The sequence below is a fragment of the Sminthopsis crassicaudata genome, chromosome 1 (genome assembly GCF_048593235.1).
Source record: "Sminthopsis crassicaudata isolate SCR6 chromosome 1, ASM4859323v1, whole genome shotgun sequence".
Taxonomy (NCBI): Eukaryota; Metazoa; Chordata; class Mammalia; order Dasyuromorphia; family Dasyuridae; genus Sminthopsis; species Sminthopsis crassicaudata.
In genome coordinates, this window is record NC_133617.1 from 574,727,375 (window position 1) to 574,745,355 (window position 17,981).

Genomic DNA, 17,981 nt, shown 5'->3' on the forward strand with positions numbered 1-17,981 from the left:
TTTCATTTCATTCCAGAAAAAAACAGTGAAGCCTGTTTAAAAAAAAATACCAACATTGTTCAGTTCCTCAGACATGACAACAGTGAAAAGTATCTCTTTTCTTATTTGGTAAATATTTTGCTAGCAAAGCTGCAGTAACTAATCACAGCTGTTTCCTTTAGTTATAAATGTATCCAATCAGGTAAAAAATCTCAAATGAAATACACAATACACCCGAGTCACTCCATTATACAGTACAATAGCAGAGTTATGTCTTGTAAAATGTATGTATTAAGTATGCATGTATTCATCAAATAAAACAAAGGATCTAATGTCTCCCTGATTAGTGTTCTAACTCCATTATGGCGCTGCTTCCAGCTCACCCTGACTCATCTAAATACATGATCACGAGGCTGAGTTTAAGGCTCCATTTGCTCCATGCAACAAAAACTGTCCATCTGGTCCTTTGCTAGAATTTCTCTCACCAAAATCAAGGACAAGAAGCAAGGGGCACAGGTGCTGGTAGACTTAAGTTTTGTTTAAGTTAATTATAATTCTGTGCCTCTGAGCAAACCAAAATTGGAATGAGTCCAATATTCCCTTCTTCTTTCCAAAAGAAAGAGACCAATTTCCATTTTTGTGAAGGATTCTGTTTCCAAAGTCATAGGCAACCAGATGAAGAGAGTCAGGAATGAAGTTTTAAGGCAACAAGTACCATGACAAGCAAAAGGTAAAGTTAATTTTATTAAATATTCAAAAACAAAATAAAATTTAAGGCTCTAGAAAAATTTCAGCTCTTAAAATATCATTGTATTCAAATAAATTGCAAAGAGATGTAACTTTTACAAAAATAAAAAAAGCTCACCTCCACATGAAGGTCTTTTTATCTATTCAAAGTCATTTTTAAGAAAACAAGATTTATACCAATTGGTATCATTATACTTTGCAAGTGCTGTTTTGTTAAGAGGTAGGTTTCCCTCAAAACTTCCGTTTTAAGCATCAAATGCTTGTTTTTGACTATTTCATGGTGGAAGCAGTCCACCAAGTTGCCAAAATTCCTTTTATGGAGTTTTGAGTGCTAAAGAGGACTGCCACCACCATGAAATAGTCAAAAACAAGCATTTGATAGTTAAAACTCCATAAAAGGAATTTTGGCAACATTCAAACTGTATTAACATTATTAGATATCATCTCCCTGCTATCAAAAGTTAACAACCTTGGCTACTAATTTTTTTTGTTTTTGTGGTATGGGAGCTTCCAAAATTTCTTCATGATCTGCACTCATCCCCTCTGTCCAACGACCAACTGTGACCATGTTATCTGTAAAAGAAGTTAAAAAAGAGAATTCAAGGAAAAAAAAAAAAGAACAATGAAGATAGCTATTGGGAACTTCACAGACTTAGTAAAGTAACTGGCTTTGACAAGAATAATCATAAGTAGGGAAATCTCCATTGCTAAAGGAAAGTGTGCATTTTTGTAATTGATTATATCTCTTGATTTCAAAGTACCACAGGCAATTTCTCTTCCCAATTAGGGAAATGCAGGAACTACTTTGCATTGCATAAATTGATGAGAAGGCTCTTTCTTTCTTTCCCAGAGTTCATCATTAGTGAGTCAATGAATTCCAAGAGTCTGTAAACAGCAAGGCTTATGAAGCCTCAGTTTTAAATGTACAAGATTCCACCTGTGAAATTATACACCATCTGCTTGTCATTCCTGTCATTCTGGAAGTGGTGATCCTCCCAGGAGGGAGAATTCACTTCCACTTCATCATTTTAATCTCATGGCTGAAGATGTAGTAGAGCCTCACTTTCCTTCAGACTCAACTGTGAAGAGGTTTCTAGGATGTGAAAATTAAATTTTGGGAGTTGGGGGGGAGTGTAAGGGGCCAACATACATATTGAGGTAATATTATCATTTAAGATTTTTAAAACCACCAAGTCTTTTGTTTAATATTTGGGGTTTCCACAATCTCTTGAAGAAAGGGGAGTGGATGGAACCAAAAACTACATTTTAACCACAGAAAGGATACGTAGGCTATGATGATACTGACCTGCTTACTTTCATAAACAGCATTAGGAACTTTCTATTCTATATAAACACTCTATGGGAAGTCTCCTGTGAATTTTATAAAAGTTTTGCCTCAGCTGGCACTTATTGGCTTTTATGACCAACAATGACCAGTCTTGTAATTAGTAAAACAACTATTGGCCAGATAACAAAGGTTAATATCATAAGCATTTAAAGAATATTCTCACTATTTCTGCACTTAAAACTATTTACCTAAAGTCTCTGCTTCCAGATTTACCTAGAATACCTCAAACTTGGGAAACTTGGGGATTTAGTTTTTACTCTTGTATTTTTTTCCTCTAAATTTTTTTCTTAAGGATCAATTCCTTGTCTTAAGTAGCTCCAGGGATTTAAAATTTTAGGTGACTGTGAATAAGTTTAATGAAAAAATTTACCTTCCTTATAGATTCTTGCAAAGTTTAGTTCTTTATGATCCATAAGTACAAGGAACAGCAGACTATTTAAGATTTAATAATTGTTTAATTTATCACATAATTAGGCAGGGACCTCAACTTGTTCTTTTTTTCAGTATATTATTTGAGGTCTTTTTTTGGTTTATTTTATTAACTCTACCAAAGGATGACCAAATAAAGACCTGACAACCAGCCATGCTAATCAATCTGTCAACCTTTTAAGCTATGAAAAAAGGCAGAGAAAATTACTTGCTAAAATAAAGATTTTATTTCTACAGGAAGAATTTCAATGATCTTGACTCTCCATTGACATTCATAATCAAGTAGTTTGTAACTTTCAGACCAGTTACCCCTAATTCCATGTAACCAATTAATGTCAAAATTAGTATGAAGAAAACTGAAAATCTATGAGAAATTACTTGTGGCCATCAGCAAGGCTAGCATATACAGCAAAAGATGGTTCATTTGTAATCCGAGTCATTTATAAACTGGCAGAGATCTTATAATACCTTCTGAATTATATATATATATATTTTAAAGTTAAATATTAACCAGAGAACCCTTTGCTCTGACTGTGTGTGTGTCAGTGTGCTCCCTCTAGTCCTAAATTTTTAATCCTCAATAGACTTTTGCTAAACACCTCAATTACTGAAAAAAACTATGAGATGAGTCAAGGGGAAACTCATGTTTATAACATAAAACTTTACACTTTCTTTCATATTTCAAGATAAAGTTTTTTTCAGAAAAAGCTCAATTCAATTCTGTTTACTTAGTTACAATCCCTCTGCCCCAATTTAGGTAGTAGAAAAGAGCTAATTTATTGATTGGTTAATTCAATAGGCACTAATATACACATACAACAATAACAACTATGGTAATAGAAGATTCAAGAGTTTAGATTTATTAGTAAAGGAGTAAAACATGCTTATGGGAAATTATGGCGTTCTTTAAATTCCAATTGTCTCTAGAATGGCAGCTAACAATAACACAGAACACCAAAGAAAACAGAGAACTTGAAATAAGATCTCACCTGAATTCTGATTTTCAGGACAATCTTTCTTAAAATGTTCCACAGAACCACAAATTCTGCAACCACCACCTGTTGAAGGTACAAAAAAGTTCAAACCACCTTACCTCTAACTAGGTATTAATAGAGTATATTAACCATACAAAGTATTGTCAAAATTTGTTTTATGATACTCACAGAAAATAGATACCCCGATCTACCTCACAAGTTGATTGTATCACAAGAGATATCTTTAAGTTGTATGCTTACATTGTGTGTATATTTACTGTATGTGTATATGTACAACACTTAATGTGTACATTACAAATACACACATATAAATAAAATTATTGCTTTGTGTTTATACTGATTATTTCAACCACCCTTCTCCCCCATATACCTTAAACATTTCCAAGTGAGAAAGAAAAACAATTTAGCAAAAATTGCCTTAACTTTTAACTATATCTAACAATGACTATAATGTTCTGTTCTGGTAGTCCCCTGTCCTCTGACCTGAATGGGGATTTATGTTTCATTAATTGTTTTCTGAGATCTTCTGTGAAGCCTTTAGAAATCTGGATTTTTATAGGAAGGGATGAAGAACCCTATATTTATACATAACCAATTTCCCTTTTGATTAGAAATTGTGGAAGAAAAGATAAAAATCAAGGAATATTCAATTCTTGGTTTGTAGAAAGACCAAGTAGAACCCAAAGAGTAAAGGAAGAGGTATTTTATTTTATGGATGAATAACCATGAGAGTAAAGCATTAATCATCTCAATTGTTGAAAGATGTGGTGAGGTGATTTAATCATGAGTAATTAAAGTATGAATGAGTCAATTCCAAAGCCATTTAAATAAAATATATTAACATTTACAAAAACCACTGATAAAAACACTGATAAATCAAATTCTTGTAATGTTAAAAAGTGATTGTACTTCACACATTTTTCACAAGATACTTAATACACCAAAAAAAGTCTAACTACATGCTCTGGTTGCTTTGTAAAGAATTAAAATATGTAGGAAAGTTACCATTTTCGTGTGTGTGTGTGTGTGTGTGTGTGTATGTGTGTGTGTTACAGAAAAGAACTGATTTTCCAAGGGTTTACAAACCACTAAAATTTTCTATTCAAAAGGAAAGTTATATTCTAACTTTTTATCAACGTTCGTCCTATTTCATGTCCAAAAATAATTCTCACCTTCAGCATAAAGTCCTTTAGGATTATCAGGACAAGATCTAGATAGATGTCCCATCTCTCCACAAATGAAACATTTGGCAAAAGGAAATTCTCCTGTAAAGGTAAATATTTTTTTACTTATTTATATTCATAAATGCACACTACTGATAATCTAGCATTACTTAAAGGCATTCTTCATGGAAACAAAATTATTTCAGCAGTGTTTGGTTCATTTAAAATATACAGAACAAAATTATTAAATAATCATGCTCAAAAATAATTATATTTAAATTTTTAAGAAAAATTATCAAGGGTTTATTTTTTTCTTCCTCTCACCTCCCCATCCTGAATGGAAAAAAAAGGGGGGGAGGGAGAAATAGTTATAACAAGCAAACATAGTTAAGGAGAAATTCCTATATTGGCCAGATCCAAAAATGTGTGACTTATTTGGCATATTAGTCTGATTTTTCCTGAATAATTACTTTGGGAAAATGGGGAAATGGGTACACTCTCTGTCACCCAGACTGGAAATTCAGGGGTTATTCAAGAACCTGATGCCACTACTAATCAGCATAGGAACACTGTCCTGCTCTAGTTTGCTTCTCCCCACACAGCCTGATTGCACACCTTTGTCCTGGAAGCTCATCATATTGGTACAGAACTTGCATGAAGGACTTGGTGTGAACATCCGACATTCAGAAATTCCTAAGTTCAAATGATCCACCAGTGTTATCCTCCCTGAGAACAGGGACTACAAGTATGCATCACCATGCTGAGTAAATAATAATTATATTTTCAAAGTACAAGGCAAGAATTAAATCTTGGTCATCAAAAAACCAGTATGAAAACAATTTCACTCCCTACCACCCACCCAATTTGTAAGACACTCTTTATTTCTCTTAGGCTAAAAATATAATTCTCACTCATACGTCTAATCCTACTGCAGATTAGCACGAAGACTTGATTTCTCTATCTGCTTTGGTTAACTTCATTTCTGATCTGGGCTCCCCAAGTAGTATACTGGCTGCCTCCTACAAAAGGTTCATCATATTAGTCTTGGACTTTCTATGGCCAGTTGATCAATTTTAAATCTTATTGCAGCTCAGAATGATGGAATGCAAATGATCCATTAGCCTCAGCCTCCCCTAGTAGCAGTAATTATAGCCATGTATCACCTTGCCTGGCACTGTTTTTTTTTTTTTTTTTTTTTTTTTTTTTTTGGAGGGGGAAAAATGAAAAGACATACCCATAGCTGGGTCTACTTTGGCTTTGCATTTGGTTATTTCATGTTCAGTGGACCCACATCGGTAACAGATTCCAGTGCCCATATCTTGACTCTCAAGGACAGCAGGGCAATCTGCAATACCATGGCCTGGCTTTCTGCAATGATAACAAACCTGGGAAAGTGAAGACATGTTAAAATTTTAAATTGTTAAAATCAAAATCAGTATTACCTGAAGGTATAGTAATGTACTTTAAGAAATGAGCAAATTCTGCTACTGATGAGGAAAATACTCTCAGAAAAACCTGAAAAGACTTACATGAAGTAATGCAAGTGAAAAAGCCTTCTACACAATGATAGCAATACTGTATAATGATCAGCTGTAAACTTAACTATTCTTAGCAATATAAGAATCCAAGACAATTTTGAAGGCCTTATGTTGAAAAATACTATCCACCATCAGAAAAAGAACTGATGGAGTCTGAATGCAGATCAAAGCATACTTTTTCTTTATTTTTTCTTGATATTTTTATCTGTGTTCTTTCACAACATGACACAGGAAATACATTTTGCACTGGGTGCTCAGTATAATATAATTGATTTACATTTGCAATGGGGGGAATAAGAGGGAGAGGCAGAATATGGAACAAAAAAAACATTAAATATTGTTTTTACATGTTATTACATGTAATTTATTGCATGTAATAGAACATTATATTTATTTTAAAAAGAAACGATGAACAGTCTGGTTTTAGAAGACTTTAGAAAGATATATGATAACAATATTGTTCAAATAATAATTGGGAATAACTAAATTATTTTTAGAAATAAAATATAAAGTATAATCAAGTATAAAGGCCTTATGGAAGAAAATGTTACTTATTTCCAAAGAACTAATAAATGGATGCATATACTGTATAGTTCCACATATATATCTGCTGGAACTCTGTCTTTCCAGAAATCAGCCGGGGTCAGGATCACCAAAAATCTTTATTCTTGGTCTTTTGGGGGTCGCTGTCAGGGGATTAGATCTAGTAATCTCCATACCTCCTTCCTCTCCCTCCAGCACCAGGAGAATGCCTCAATTTCCTCCTCCTACTCCACCCACACAAATCACTTCCCCTTCTTTGTCCCACCAATGGAGCCAGCACAGAATAGTTGGGGAGGGTCATCCTTCAAACATGTGCCAATAGAGAATTGTCCAATTGGCAATTAGTCTTATGTGCTCCATTATTCAAGTGCATTTGCTCAGTTCTAGCCCTTTACATATATCTATAACAAATGTTGGCCTTCTTGAATGTGAGATTGGAAGGAAGTGAAGGGGACAACTTGGAACTCAAAATGTAACAAAAAAAAGTTTAAAACAACCCCCCCCCAAAAAAACCTAACTTTGCCAAATGGCACATTCTGTGTTGTCATTGATTTAAAAAAAAAAATGTCCATTCTCATTTGTAATTTACTATCTAATTCCTTTTTCATAAATAACTTGATAAAATAAGCAACACAGTATACTGGAACACCACTTGACTTGTTCTTAGAACACTGGGTTTGAAGACTGATGCTACCACTTGCCAGTGACATAATCTTAGATAACTCATTCACCCTCTTAAAGACTCAGTTTCCTCATCTATAGATAATACTACTTAATAATAATATTTGTACAATCTACTTCACTATAGTGCTATAGGAATAACATCAAATGATATTAAATAAAGATTTGCAAAGCTTTCTAAAGCTACTATTATAGATCGAAATAGCCATAATACTCCTTTAAAAAAGGTTCTTAAAATTTTAATCTTCAAAGTGCCCTGTGCAGGATACAAAAGGTCCTGCAAAAAGTGGTAGTCAGTAAAACAAAGAGATTATACAGTAGTAGACATGGTGTTAAGAAATCTGAATTCACTGTAGAACATATATATCAGCTTTAAAAATCTGCATTCACAACATTTGCAACTTTCATCTAACTAGGATGGATTTGATTTAAATCAAATCAAACTGAATTATGATTCAAATTACTAGTCAAGAAGACTTAATTTAATCATGTTTTTCCTTAAAGCATATTATGATAGTATGATGTAACCTTAATATATGCTCATCACAATTCAGAAAGAGACGCAGCTTTTCATTTTTAGAAAATGTAATACATTTTAAAATAGTGTTTTATTTTTATATTTCGTAAAATTAATCTTATAACTCAGAAAATGGAATGACTTTCTTGGAAGGTAAATATTCTCCAATGTAACATAGAAAGGAAACACCCCCCCCCCCCCTTATACTCACAAGAACAAAAACAACAACTGGGTTTATTTACTTATTCATGGGATTGATGCTTTAGAGCAGGAAGGAACAATGAGTCCAACTCCCTCATTTCACAGTAGAAGTAAATGAGACCCAGAAAGATTAACTGATTTGCCTAAAGTTACAAATAATAGAAATTATAAATAATAGAACTGGACATCTAAATTCAAATCCCATAGTTAAGTTCAGTATTTTCTTCACTGAACCCTGCTATCTCCATATCATTCAGTCCTCAACAACAAACAAAATCACAAAGTTAGCATATGAATTTGAAATTATTTTAGACCTAAATATGAAATGTAAGCAAAATAAAGGCCAAGTGGCATAGTGGACATAGAGGCAATCTTGGAATCAAGAAGACCTTGATCATTAAGAATCAATCAAAATTTCTCCATTAGATTTTTGCCCTTTTTAAAAATTCCTCAATGCTTAGCACTGTGCCTGGCACATGGCAGATACCTAACATATGTTTATTGAGTAATTGTGTTTAAGTCCTCACTTTGACACATGCTGGCTATATAACCCTGCTCCTTAACTTTTTAGTGTCCCATGAGCTAAGTGTACCAGTCATCACAGCTAAAAAGATTCTAACTAAAATTATAATAATGGACTCTCAGATACTTAATTCACTACAAGTTGGCCATATTAATGAAATCAGGGGGTCTAATCCAAAATAAAAATTTAATGAAATGCAAAAAAGGAACATAAAAATTTGCCCTGAATTATGTAGTTAATTCAATGTTCATTTTCTTCTTCCTGTTTATTCAAACTGGAAAAGATGAGTTTTCTTACTTTTTAGTTCCCCAATGACTTCTCAATTTAGAATGAATTAGTTCACTGTGGAAAAAAATCCTTTGTACAACTGCAAAAGAAGTGGCTGCTGCTTAAAGCTAGATTGTCATTTCAATATATTCTGATTCTTGATGAATATAGGTGCTTAGATGACATGACCTTTAAAACTTCATCAGCAAACATGAATTTCTTGAATGGCTTCATTCTCAGCATTAAAATTTATCATAACTTAATGTTAGAAAAGAATCTTCTATAGCAAGGATCAGCATACTACCACCCATTGGCCAAATCACGCTCTGTGCCTGTTTTTGTACTAATTTGAACTAAGAATGAATTTTACATTTTTAAATTCTGTGAAATTTTATTTAAAATGTAAAAGCCTATGTCAAATAAATACAGGCAGCTGGTAGGATTCAGTCTACAAGCTGCAGTTTACAGACCTATGTTCTATAGTATAGAAATACTGACCCTGTTATGAAATACTAAGAATACTATTAATAGGCATAGTTGACAAGAGTAGTTGCACTATTTATAAAAGGTTATATAAACATACTATTTTAAGTTTAATGTAATGTTAAGTTCTAATGCTTATGTTATGATATACTCAAACTATTTAAAACTATACATCCCTTTTTATAGAAACATTTTAAAATGCAGTATGTATTAGATTTGAAAAATAATGTGTTTTATTTACCCTAATTATAAAAGAGGGCAGTTAGGTGGCATGGGGACAGAGTGCTGGCCTGGAGTCAGGAAGACTCATCTTCCTAAATTTAAATCTCAGTAACTACTTATGGGACCTTGGACAAGTCATTTACCCTTATTTGCTTTAATCTCCTCAACTGTAAAATGAGCTGAAAAAAGAAATGGAAAATTACTCCAGTATCTTTAATAAGAAAATCCTAAATGGGATCACGAAAAGTCAGATGAAACTGAAATGACTGGACAACAACAAATTATAATAGAAATGCTTATAATCCTCTACTCAAATATGCTTATTTGGGAAATAGTTTCTTAGATGTCATCTCTAAATACATAACAGAAGAAACTTCCTAACATCATGGAACCCTAAAATTTTAGTAGTGATTTGAATGATCTCCTAAGACCCATCCTCTTAATTTTAGTTGAAGAAACCAGAGCTCAGAAGCTGAAGAGATCCTCCCCCCAATTTTAATAGCTTTTTATTTTACCAAATACATGCAAAGATAGTTTTCAACATTCACTTTGCAAAACCTTGTGTTCCAAGTTGTTCTCTCTCCCTCCCATAGACATCAAGCAATTCAATATAGGTTAGATATGTGTGCAGTTCTTATAAATGAATTTCCATAGCCATCATGCTGCACAAGAAAAAATTGGATCAAAAATATAAAAGAAAGAAAAAAATGAGGAAAAAAAAAAAGCAAAGAAATACCCCCCCCCCCAAAAAAAAAAAGTGAAAATGCTATGCTTTGATCCAGTCAGGTTCCATAGTTCTCTTTTTTCATGCGGATGGCTCTGTCCATCACAAGTCTATTGGACTTGCCTTGAATTACCTCATTGTTGAAAAGAGCATCCTAGTTGATTATCACAGTTGAAGAGATTTTAACCAACATTACAATAATGGACTCTCAAACTCTTAATTACCCTGACTAATATGCTAATTCAAGATGCCTGGATATAACCTTTAGAAAACAGAACAACAATAGCATATTTAATAAATGGCATAAATCTAGTCTTAATATGATGTCTGCATCCAAGTCTATGTGATAAGTACTTACAAACCAAGAAGCCAGAAAAAATATCATTTGTACATTTTATGTATGATGTATCAGATATGCTCAAGTTCTCTAAAAATCAATAGGTCACCACTAGCAGCATTCCCGAAGAATAATGTAGATCCAGAGAAAGAACTGATGGGGAGTCTGAATGCAGATTAAAGCATACTTTTTTGTGTTTTATTTTTTTCAAGGGTGTTTTTTTGGAGGGGTGAAGAGGAATCCTGTGTTGTTTTTTTTTAATATGCTTACTATCTCAAGGGAAGGAAATTTTGGAGGTCAAAATTTCAAAAATAAATGTTATGTTGAAAATTGTCTTTACATGTAGTTGAGGAAAATTATATTAAAAAAGCCCCCAACATAATGCAGAATAAGGCTTTCAAATGAATATACAGTGAAGACAATAGATGTCTATAGAGTTGTAATGCCAACTTTGCAATAATTAGTATGACATTTTTATGGTGCCTTAGTTTTCTCATTTGTATAATAGGATTTTAAAGCATAACTGTTAATAAAAAGTTCATAATAAAAAATTCAGGAATTATGCCTGCATGAAGTGTCAAACTTATTAGGTGTCATACTCTTACATATAACGTAGCATATAACACTTTGCTGTAAGAAAGATCTAAAGTATTAGTACTGTTTAAAGAAGCCATGATGAAAAAGAAATACCATTTTGCTTGAAAGCAGTTTGACAAAACATAAGAAAAGGGAATTGCAGAGTTGGCATTTATGCTCCACAAGACTAAGCTGCTTCCTGGTACATGTTTCTGATTTTTTTTTTCCCCCTGAAGCTGGGGTTAAGTGACTTGCCCAGGGTCACACAGCTAGGAAGTGTTAAGTGTCTGAGACCACATTTGAACTCAGGTCATCCTGAATTCAGGGCTGGTGCTCTATCCACTGCACCACCTAGCTGCCCCCCCCCCCTCCCCTACATGTTTCAAGTGAAAAGAGAAACAGTCCTCCTCTTCAACATCACAATTTGAAAAGGAATTCTGCTAGTGGGAATACAATCTTTCCAAACAATTCAGAAACTATTCTTTACAAGCATTTGTTATCTTAAATTGTACAAGTATTCTATAAGTTGCACTTTGAACTCTAGAGAAATAGTAGTATATAAATCTAATATATAGTAACATTAGATAAAGTGCTAGCAAACATGATATTCTAGCGAAGAAACAAGAATTGTAGCAGATGAGAATAGACTGATCTAGATCAGTGAAGGGAGTATTCAAACCAATGAGACAGCGGATCCACGAACATATTGAAGTATATAAAAATATGAATGTTATGATAGTATAAGAACAAGTTATAGTTATAAGTAAGAACTAAAAGAAAGCAAACACAGATGATCCTACCTGTGAGTTTCTCTTTATTTTTTGTCTTTTCAACCTTCTTCCTTCTCGGCGACTATCTTTTTTGAGAGCTGTTGCTATTTCTTCTCTTATTCCCAGGCTATCTGCTGCTGTCATCTTTCCATTCTGTCTTAGATATTCCATGAACCCATTTACATCTTGATTGGTGTAAGATGCTTTCTTTTTGGTTTTTGATTGAGGTACATCATTCTTAAGGGAGAGACCACTGGAATTAAAGTGTTTATTCTTTTGCTCATTTTGGGTTGCTCTCTCCGTAGAGCCCTTCTTCATATCTTCCCATGATGTTGCTTTCAAAGCCTTCTTACTATGTGTTGTGTTGGTTCGTGCCCACCTGGTCATGGTTTCAACCAAGTTACCTTACCAATTAAAAAACAAAACAATACAAAAAAATGTTCTAAAGATTATACAGTTTCATTATATATAGTTTCCTGCTCTTAATATTTAAATATTTTAGTAACATATTAAAAGCCATAATTACTAAAAAAAAAAAAAATTACTTATAAAGAGTTAATTTAGATAAAAACATGTATTGCAATGCATAGGTACAAATTTGCAATACTAGCAAAAAAAGGTGACACATACCATACCAATATAAGGAACAAGCCTATTTAATTACAAGCTCAGAGTCAAGATCCCAAATTATTTCAATAAAGAAAAGCCATAACAGTAACCAGTAAGTCATCCTTTCTAGCTATTTGTCTTCTTGTCTGAAAGTTACATGTTTTTCTTCCATTTTCTTGTTGTCTGCTGTAATCTGATATTTGGGGGAATTAGTTTGTAGGGCAGACTTGACTATGTACAGAGATCTTGTCCTTTAATCTCAAGTTCATTACTGCAAATCTCCCCTGTGGATTTATAAATCTGAATAAATAAAACCTTTCTTAAATCATCTGTTCTCTGCTGACAAATCACTCCTCCCTGTTGATCCAAGAATTTGCTTATTCAAGATCAAAAGCTTACCACCAGTTAATCAACAATTCATACAATCATAGGGATTCATATCCCTATAAGACTTATGACGTACATATATGTACATAAATACATACATAATTGTATATCCACACACACACACACACACACACACACACACACACACACACACACACACACACACACACACACACACACACACACACATATATATGTAATAAACACATCCATCTACATATTTATCTGCATGGAAAATCCATCTAAGACAATGAAAGCCTTCCTCTTCTAAAAAACAATTATGATACTGACAAATAACGTCAGAAGAAACAAGCAAATGCCACGTCAATATCATACAGGCTTTGGTGTTTGTGCTTTGGTGTAAGATACAATGGCCACTGAAATAGATTAAAAGTAAACAATCAAAACAAAACTTTATGAACTAAGTAGGTTTACATTAAGTATGCAGCAAGGGACTATTAGCAAGCTCAGTGGCATTTTTCCTTAGCAACACGACCAATTTTCTGCCTAAAGGCATTGCACTCTCGGGTCACCCAAGAGCTAGTATCAATTCCAGGTCTGACGTTTTCTTTCCAGGACCAGGACGAGACAATTAACGTAGAAGCAGGGTCTGAATCATGAGTCTCTGGTATAGAAAACAGCTTTAAATCAACTAAACTCAAGATGAGACACCAGTGCCAAGGAAACCCAACCCTCAACTCCCCGTTTTACAGAGAAGAAAAACCAGGGGGGGTTGGGGCAATGGAAGGACAAGGTAATGGGGGCTATCTATATGGGTGGCTGTGATTCCATGGGTTCAAATCCCACCTATCACTGAGTTGTATTAAGTTGCTTTACCTAAAATAAAGGGATAGGAGGGCCTTTCCGGCCCTGAGTCGATGACCCCACGAACTCAGCGGGATGCGGTCGGCAGAACCGCACGGACGGGTTCTAGGGCCGCGAAGGCAGGAGCAAACGGGGGGCAGGGCTCGAGTCCGAAGGGTCCTTGGGTGGCATTTGGACAAAGGCTAACATCTAACACAAGGAGAAAACCGAGGAAAAGGCCCTATCCTCCTGCCCACCCATTCCCGGGATGGGGGAACCCCATAAAAAAGGCCAAAACCCCTCCCTCCGCCTGATTAGCCCCAGCCCGGACCTCCATGGGATTAGTCCCAGAGCCTCCCCAGCCTGCCCCAGGGGGGCGGAGCTCAAGGGCCTCAGGCCTCCTCGCAGGGGCCTATGGGAAATAGGAGGCCACGGGGATGGAGGCGGGCAGTGGTGGGGTGACTACAGAGCCTCGAGTTTCCTCGGCTTTCACCCCGCCCCTCCGGGACGCGCGCGGACCCTCCTCACCTGCAACAACCCGAACGTGCCTCCCCCGTAGCAAGGTCCCAGTACTACAGCTAGTGAGCACGAAAAAGTGACACCGGAGAGCGCCCACTAGACACCCGGAAGAGGAAATCCAAACTCCAAACAGCCCCGCAGGTCACTTCCGGTGGCTACTGCCCCCTAGAGTTACCTCGCGCCACGCTTAGAGCCTGGCGCCGTGGTTGGGGGGGGAGCTTTAAGTTGGAGCTCCGCCCCGCGCATGCGGCTTTCCCGCCCCATCCCACCCCCGCCCAAGTACGTGACCACGTGTACAAACATCAGACCAGCTGGAGGACCGGGTGCTCTCCAAATCCCTGGTGCTGAGCTGGTGCCTGATACACAAAAAGCGCATAATAAATGCCCATTGATTGATAATCAGCCAGTGCTTGTTGAAAATAACCTTTTTTTAAAATTTTTTTATTTTTTTTTAAGAAGATTGGCCTGTGGTCCTCATATTTTTTCTCTAAATATACAAGGTTAAAAGCAGTGCTCAAATGTTGGAAAGGAAACAAACCATTCTCAAAGTCTGGGGGAAAACGAAACTCGGAATTTTTTTTTTAATTTGATAATTATTTCAATTGCCCTGTTATCTTTTTATAATAGGTTAGCCCTTCTAAATTACCATTACCTTTGAAACTTTAATTTACCTTTTAAAATAATCCGTCTCACGCTTTTAAAGACCTTCTTTGAAGACTTCCGGAGAGCTAAAGGTGCTTTTCCGGAGGCCGTGCTGAGCCTTGAGGTGGAGGTTTCCCTGGTTTAGTGTTTGGAAAGAGAAAGGGTCTAAGCAGGCCCCTGTCAGCGGCCCTGCTCCGACCCTTCTTCATAGGCTTCCAGTCCGTCCCTCCAGAATCCGCCCTGTGCCTGCAACCTAGAGTTGCCTCTAGAAATAGCTTTGAACAACTAATATGCTAGGTACTGGGGGGTGTGGCTACAAGGAAGGGGGAAAGGAAGAGAGGAAGGAAGGAAGGGGAAGAAGGGAGGAAAGAAAGAGGGAGAAAGGAATGGGGGAAGGAAGGGGAAGGAAGAAAAGAAGGACTAAAAGTGCTTACTTAATGCAAAGCATCTTACCAAACTCTGGGGATACAAAGAGAAAAGTAAGATGGCCTCTGCCCTCAAGAAACTCTATTGGGGAAGACAACTCAAGGAAGGAGCGGAAAAGTCCTATAGTCCTTTCGAAGTGGTCCTCAAACTTTTTAAATAGGGACCAGTTCACTGTCCCTCAGACTGTGGGAGGGCCAGACTACAGTAAAAACAAAACCTCACACTCTGTCTCTGCCCCTCAGCCCATTTGCCATAACCCAGCAGGCCGCATAAATGTCCTCAGCGGAGGGCCATAGTTTGAGAACCCCTGTAAGTGCAGAATAAAGAGATGCTAATGCTTTATGTCATTTACCCTGATAAAATTATACTGCTTTCTGATATCGAACTACTTGAAAGTGCCAAGGACTTCAGTGCAAGTGGGTCTTCCATAACTATGGCTTCAACATCTGCAGGAGCAGATCCAAGGCAATCTCAATAAGTTTTGGATAGAAAATGCCATCTGCATCCAGTAGGAGAACTATGGAGATTGAATGTAACTCGACACATGTTCACTTCTTTTTTCTGTTTTGCTTTTCTCTCTTGTGGTTTTTCCCTTTTGTTCTGATTTTTCTCTTCTCACATTATTCATAAAGAAATGTGTATTTAAAAAGTGAATATACATGTATAACCAGAAAAAAATAAGAGAAAAAATTATCTGTTTTGTATATTGTTATTCAGTAATTTTAGTCATGTCTAATTCTCTGTGACTCCATTTGAGGTTATCTTGACATGACACTGGAACAGTTGCCCTTTCATTCTCCAGCTCATTTTACAGATAAGGAAACTGAGGCAAATAGGGTTAAAGTATTGCCCAGGGTCACACAGTTAGGAAATGTCTGAAGCTGGATTTGAATTCTGGTTTTCCTGATTCTGGATCCTGGGCTTGATCCACTGCACCACCTAGTGGCCATAGTGGTATTGTATTTTATGTTTTTGTTAAATATTTTTTGCAGAAAAAAGTATTTAATAAAAGTTGAAAATCCATCAATGATTAAAAATCCCTAAACAGTAATAGGATTGTCTTCTAACATGACAAAGCCTTTACGTGAAACTCAGAACAAACATTATTCCCAATAGGGGAACCTTCCCCATTACATTTTAATATGTAGCTGCACAAGGAGTGTTGCAGTCTTGTAGCTGCAACCACAACTCTGAGAGCTGGAGTCTTGAAAAAGGACTAGTAGTTTGAGAGGGCTTCCTTTCCCCAAGGAGCTTATAAAATAAGGAAGGTGGAAAGAATAGAGAGAAGAGAGGGGAATCAAGTTCCTTCCAGTTCAAACCAAAGCAGAACTTCAGATGGAAAGTGGAGAGTTGTCTTTTAAAACTCAGCTTAAACACCTTTTTTGCAGGTCTTTCCTGGTTGCCCCACTATTAGAACTCTCCCCTCTAAGGGTACCTTCTTATATATATGTATATATTCTCTTTTAAAATTAATTAATTAAATTAATTTTTACAAAAAACTTATGCATGGGTAATTTTTCAACATTGACAATTGCAAAACCTTTTGTTCCAACTTTTCCCCTTCTTCTCCCCACCCCTTCCCCCAGATGGCAGGTTGACCAATACATGTTACATATGTTAAAGCATAAGTTAAATACAATATATTTATACATGTCCAAACAGTTATTTTGCTGTACAAAAAGAATCAGACTTTGAAATAGTGTACAATTAACCTGTGAAGGAAATAAAAAATGTAGGCGGACAAAAATAGAGAGATTGGGAATTCTATGTAGTGGTTCATGAATCTTGTGTATATTTATTTTTTTTACATATTGTAAACTTCTTCTGGGCAGGAACTCCTCTTTCTTTTTATGTAATCCAAACATAGTTCTTAGAACATAATAAGTACTTATTGAGTACTTAGTCAATGCTTGTTGACTAACTCTCTGTAAATCAGATGAAATTATGGGGGCACAGGAATGAGTTGGTAAGTATTTATCATCCTGTTCTCTGAGATGAAAAGTTCAACATGCTTTTGTTTAATCTGCATTATTAATATTTTCTCTACCAGTTTCTTAAGTATAGAAATCAACAAAATGATAATTCAAGCTGTGATTTATAATGCTTGCTGATTTCTGAGATACAAACTTTCACACTGAAAATTTAACAATTAGACTCAATTGGAGCTAACTCCAGCATACCCTTGACTATAGTACAGTTGTCTACATTCAAAACTGCTTTAATAATCAGACCTGAACAGAAACTATTCTTGTGACACCAGTTAAAAAGAGATCTCTACTTGAGTGTCCCTAGGTTCTCTCCTTGGCTTGGTGCTGCTTATTATTTTTATTGATGAGGTTATAGATGGCATGTATATGAAATTCGCAGATGATACAAAATGGGTTAAATGAAAAGATCCAAAAATCCATCTAAATGTACTTGAGTAGTGAGTGAATTTAATAAGATTGTATTTAATATAAAGGTATATACTTGGGTTTTAAAAAAATCAGCTTTACAAATACAAGATGGGGAAAGCATGGCAAAACAATACTGTTCATGTAAAAAATATCCG

The 17,981-nt window shown here is 35.6% G+C and overlaps 1 protein-coding gene across 3 annotated transcripts; it reads right to left on the reverse strand.

Annotated features, from left to right (window-relative positions):
- Positions 1-691: 691 nt before the first annotated feature.
- Positions 692-14,527, reverse strand: ZCCHC9 (zinc finger CCHC-type containing 9). Of its 3 annotated transcripts, none has more exons than XM_074282180.1 (6): positions 14,372-14,527; positions 12,074-12,447; positions 5,896-6,046; positions 4,671-4,763; positions 3,493-3,561; positions 692-1,299 (listed from the first exon to the last, which is right to left on the reverse strand). In XM_074282180.1, exons 2-6 carry the CDS (start codon positions 12,428-12,430, stop codon positions 1,181-1,183), a joined length of 789 nt encoding a protein of 262 aa, XP_074138281.1. In that variant the 5' UTR covers positions 12,431-12,447; positions 14,372-14,527; the 3' UTR covers positions 692-1,180. The 3 variants fall into 3 exon arrangements, with proteins under 3 accessions (XP_074138281.1, XP_074138282.1, XP_074138283.1); XM_074282181.1 differs by lacking the exon at positions 14,372-14,527 and adding an exon at positions 14,175-14,267; XM_074282182.1 differs by lacking the exon at positions 14,372-14,527 and adding an exon at positions 13,877-14,120.
- Between the last annotated feature and the right edge of the window lie 3,454 nt (positions 14,528-17,981).

Coding starts and splice junctions, on each gene's coding strand:
- ZCCHC9 (XM_074282180.1), bottom strand. CDS start 12,430: ATGACCAGGTGGGCACGAACCAACACAACACATAGTAAGAAGGCTTTG. Junction 6,047..12,073: donor AAATAAAGAGAAACTCACAG/GTAGGATCATCT, acceptor TCACTTTCCCAG/GTTTGTTATCATTGCAGAAA. Junction 4,764..5,895: donor CAAAGTAGACCCAGCTATGG/GTATGTCTTTTC, acceptor TTACCTTTACAG/GAGAATTTCCTTTTGCCAAA.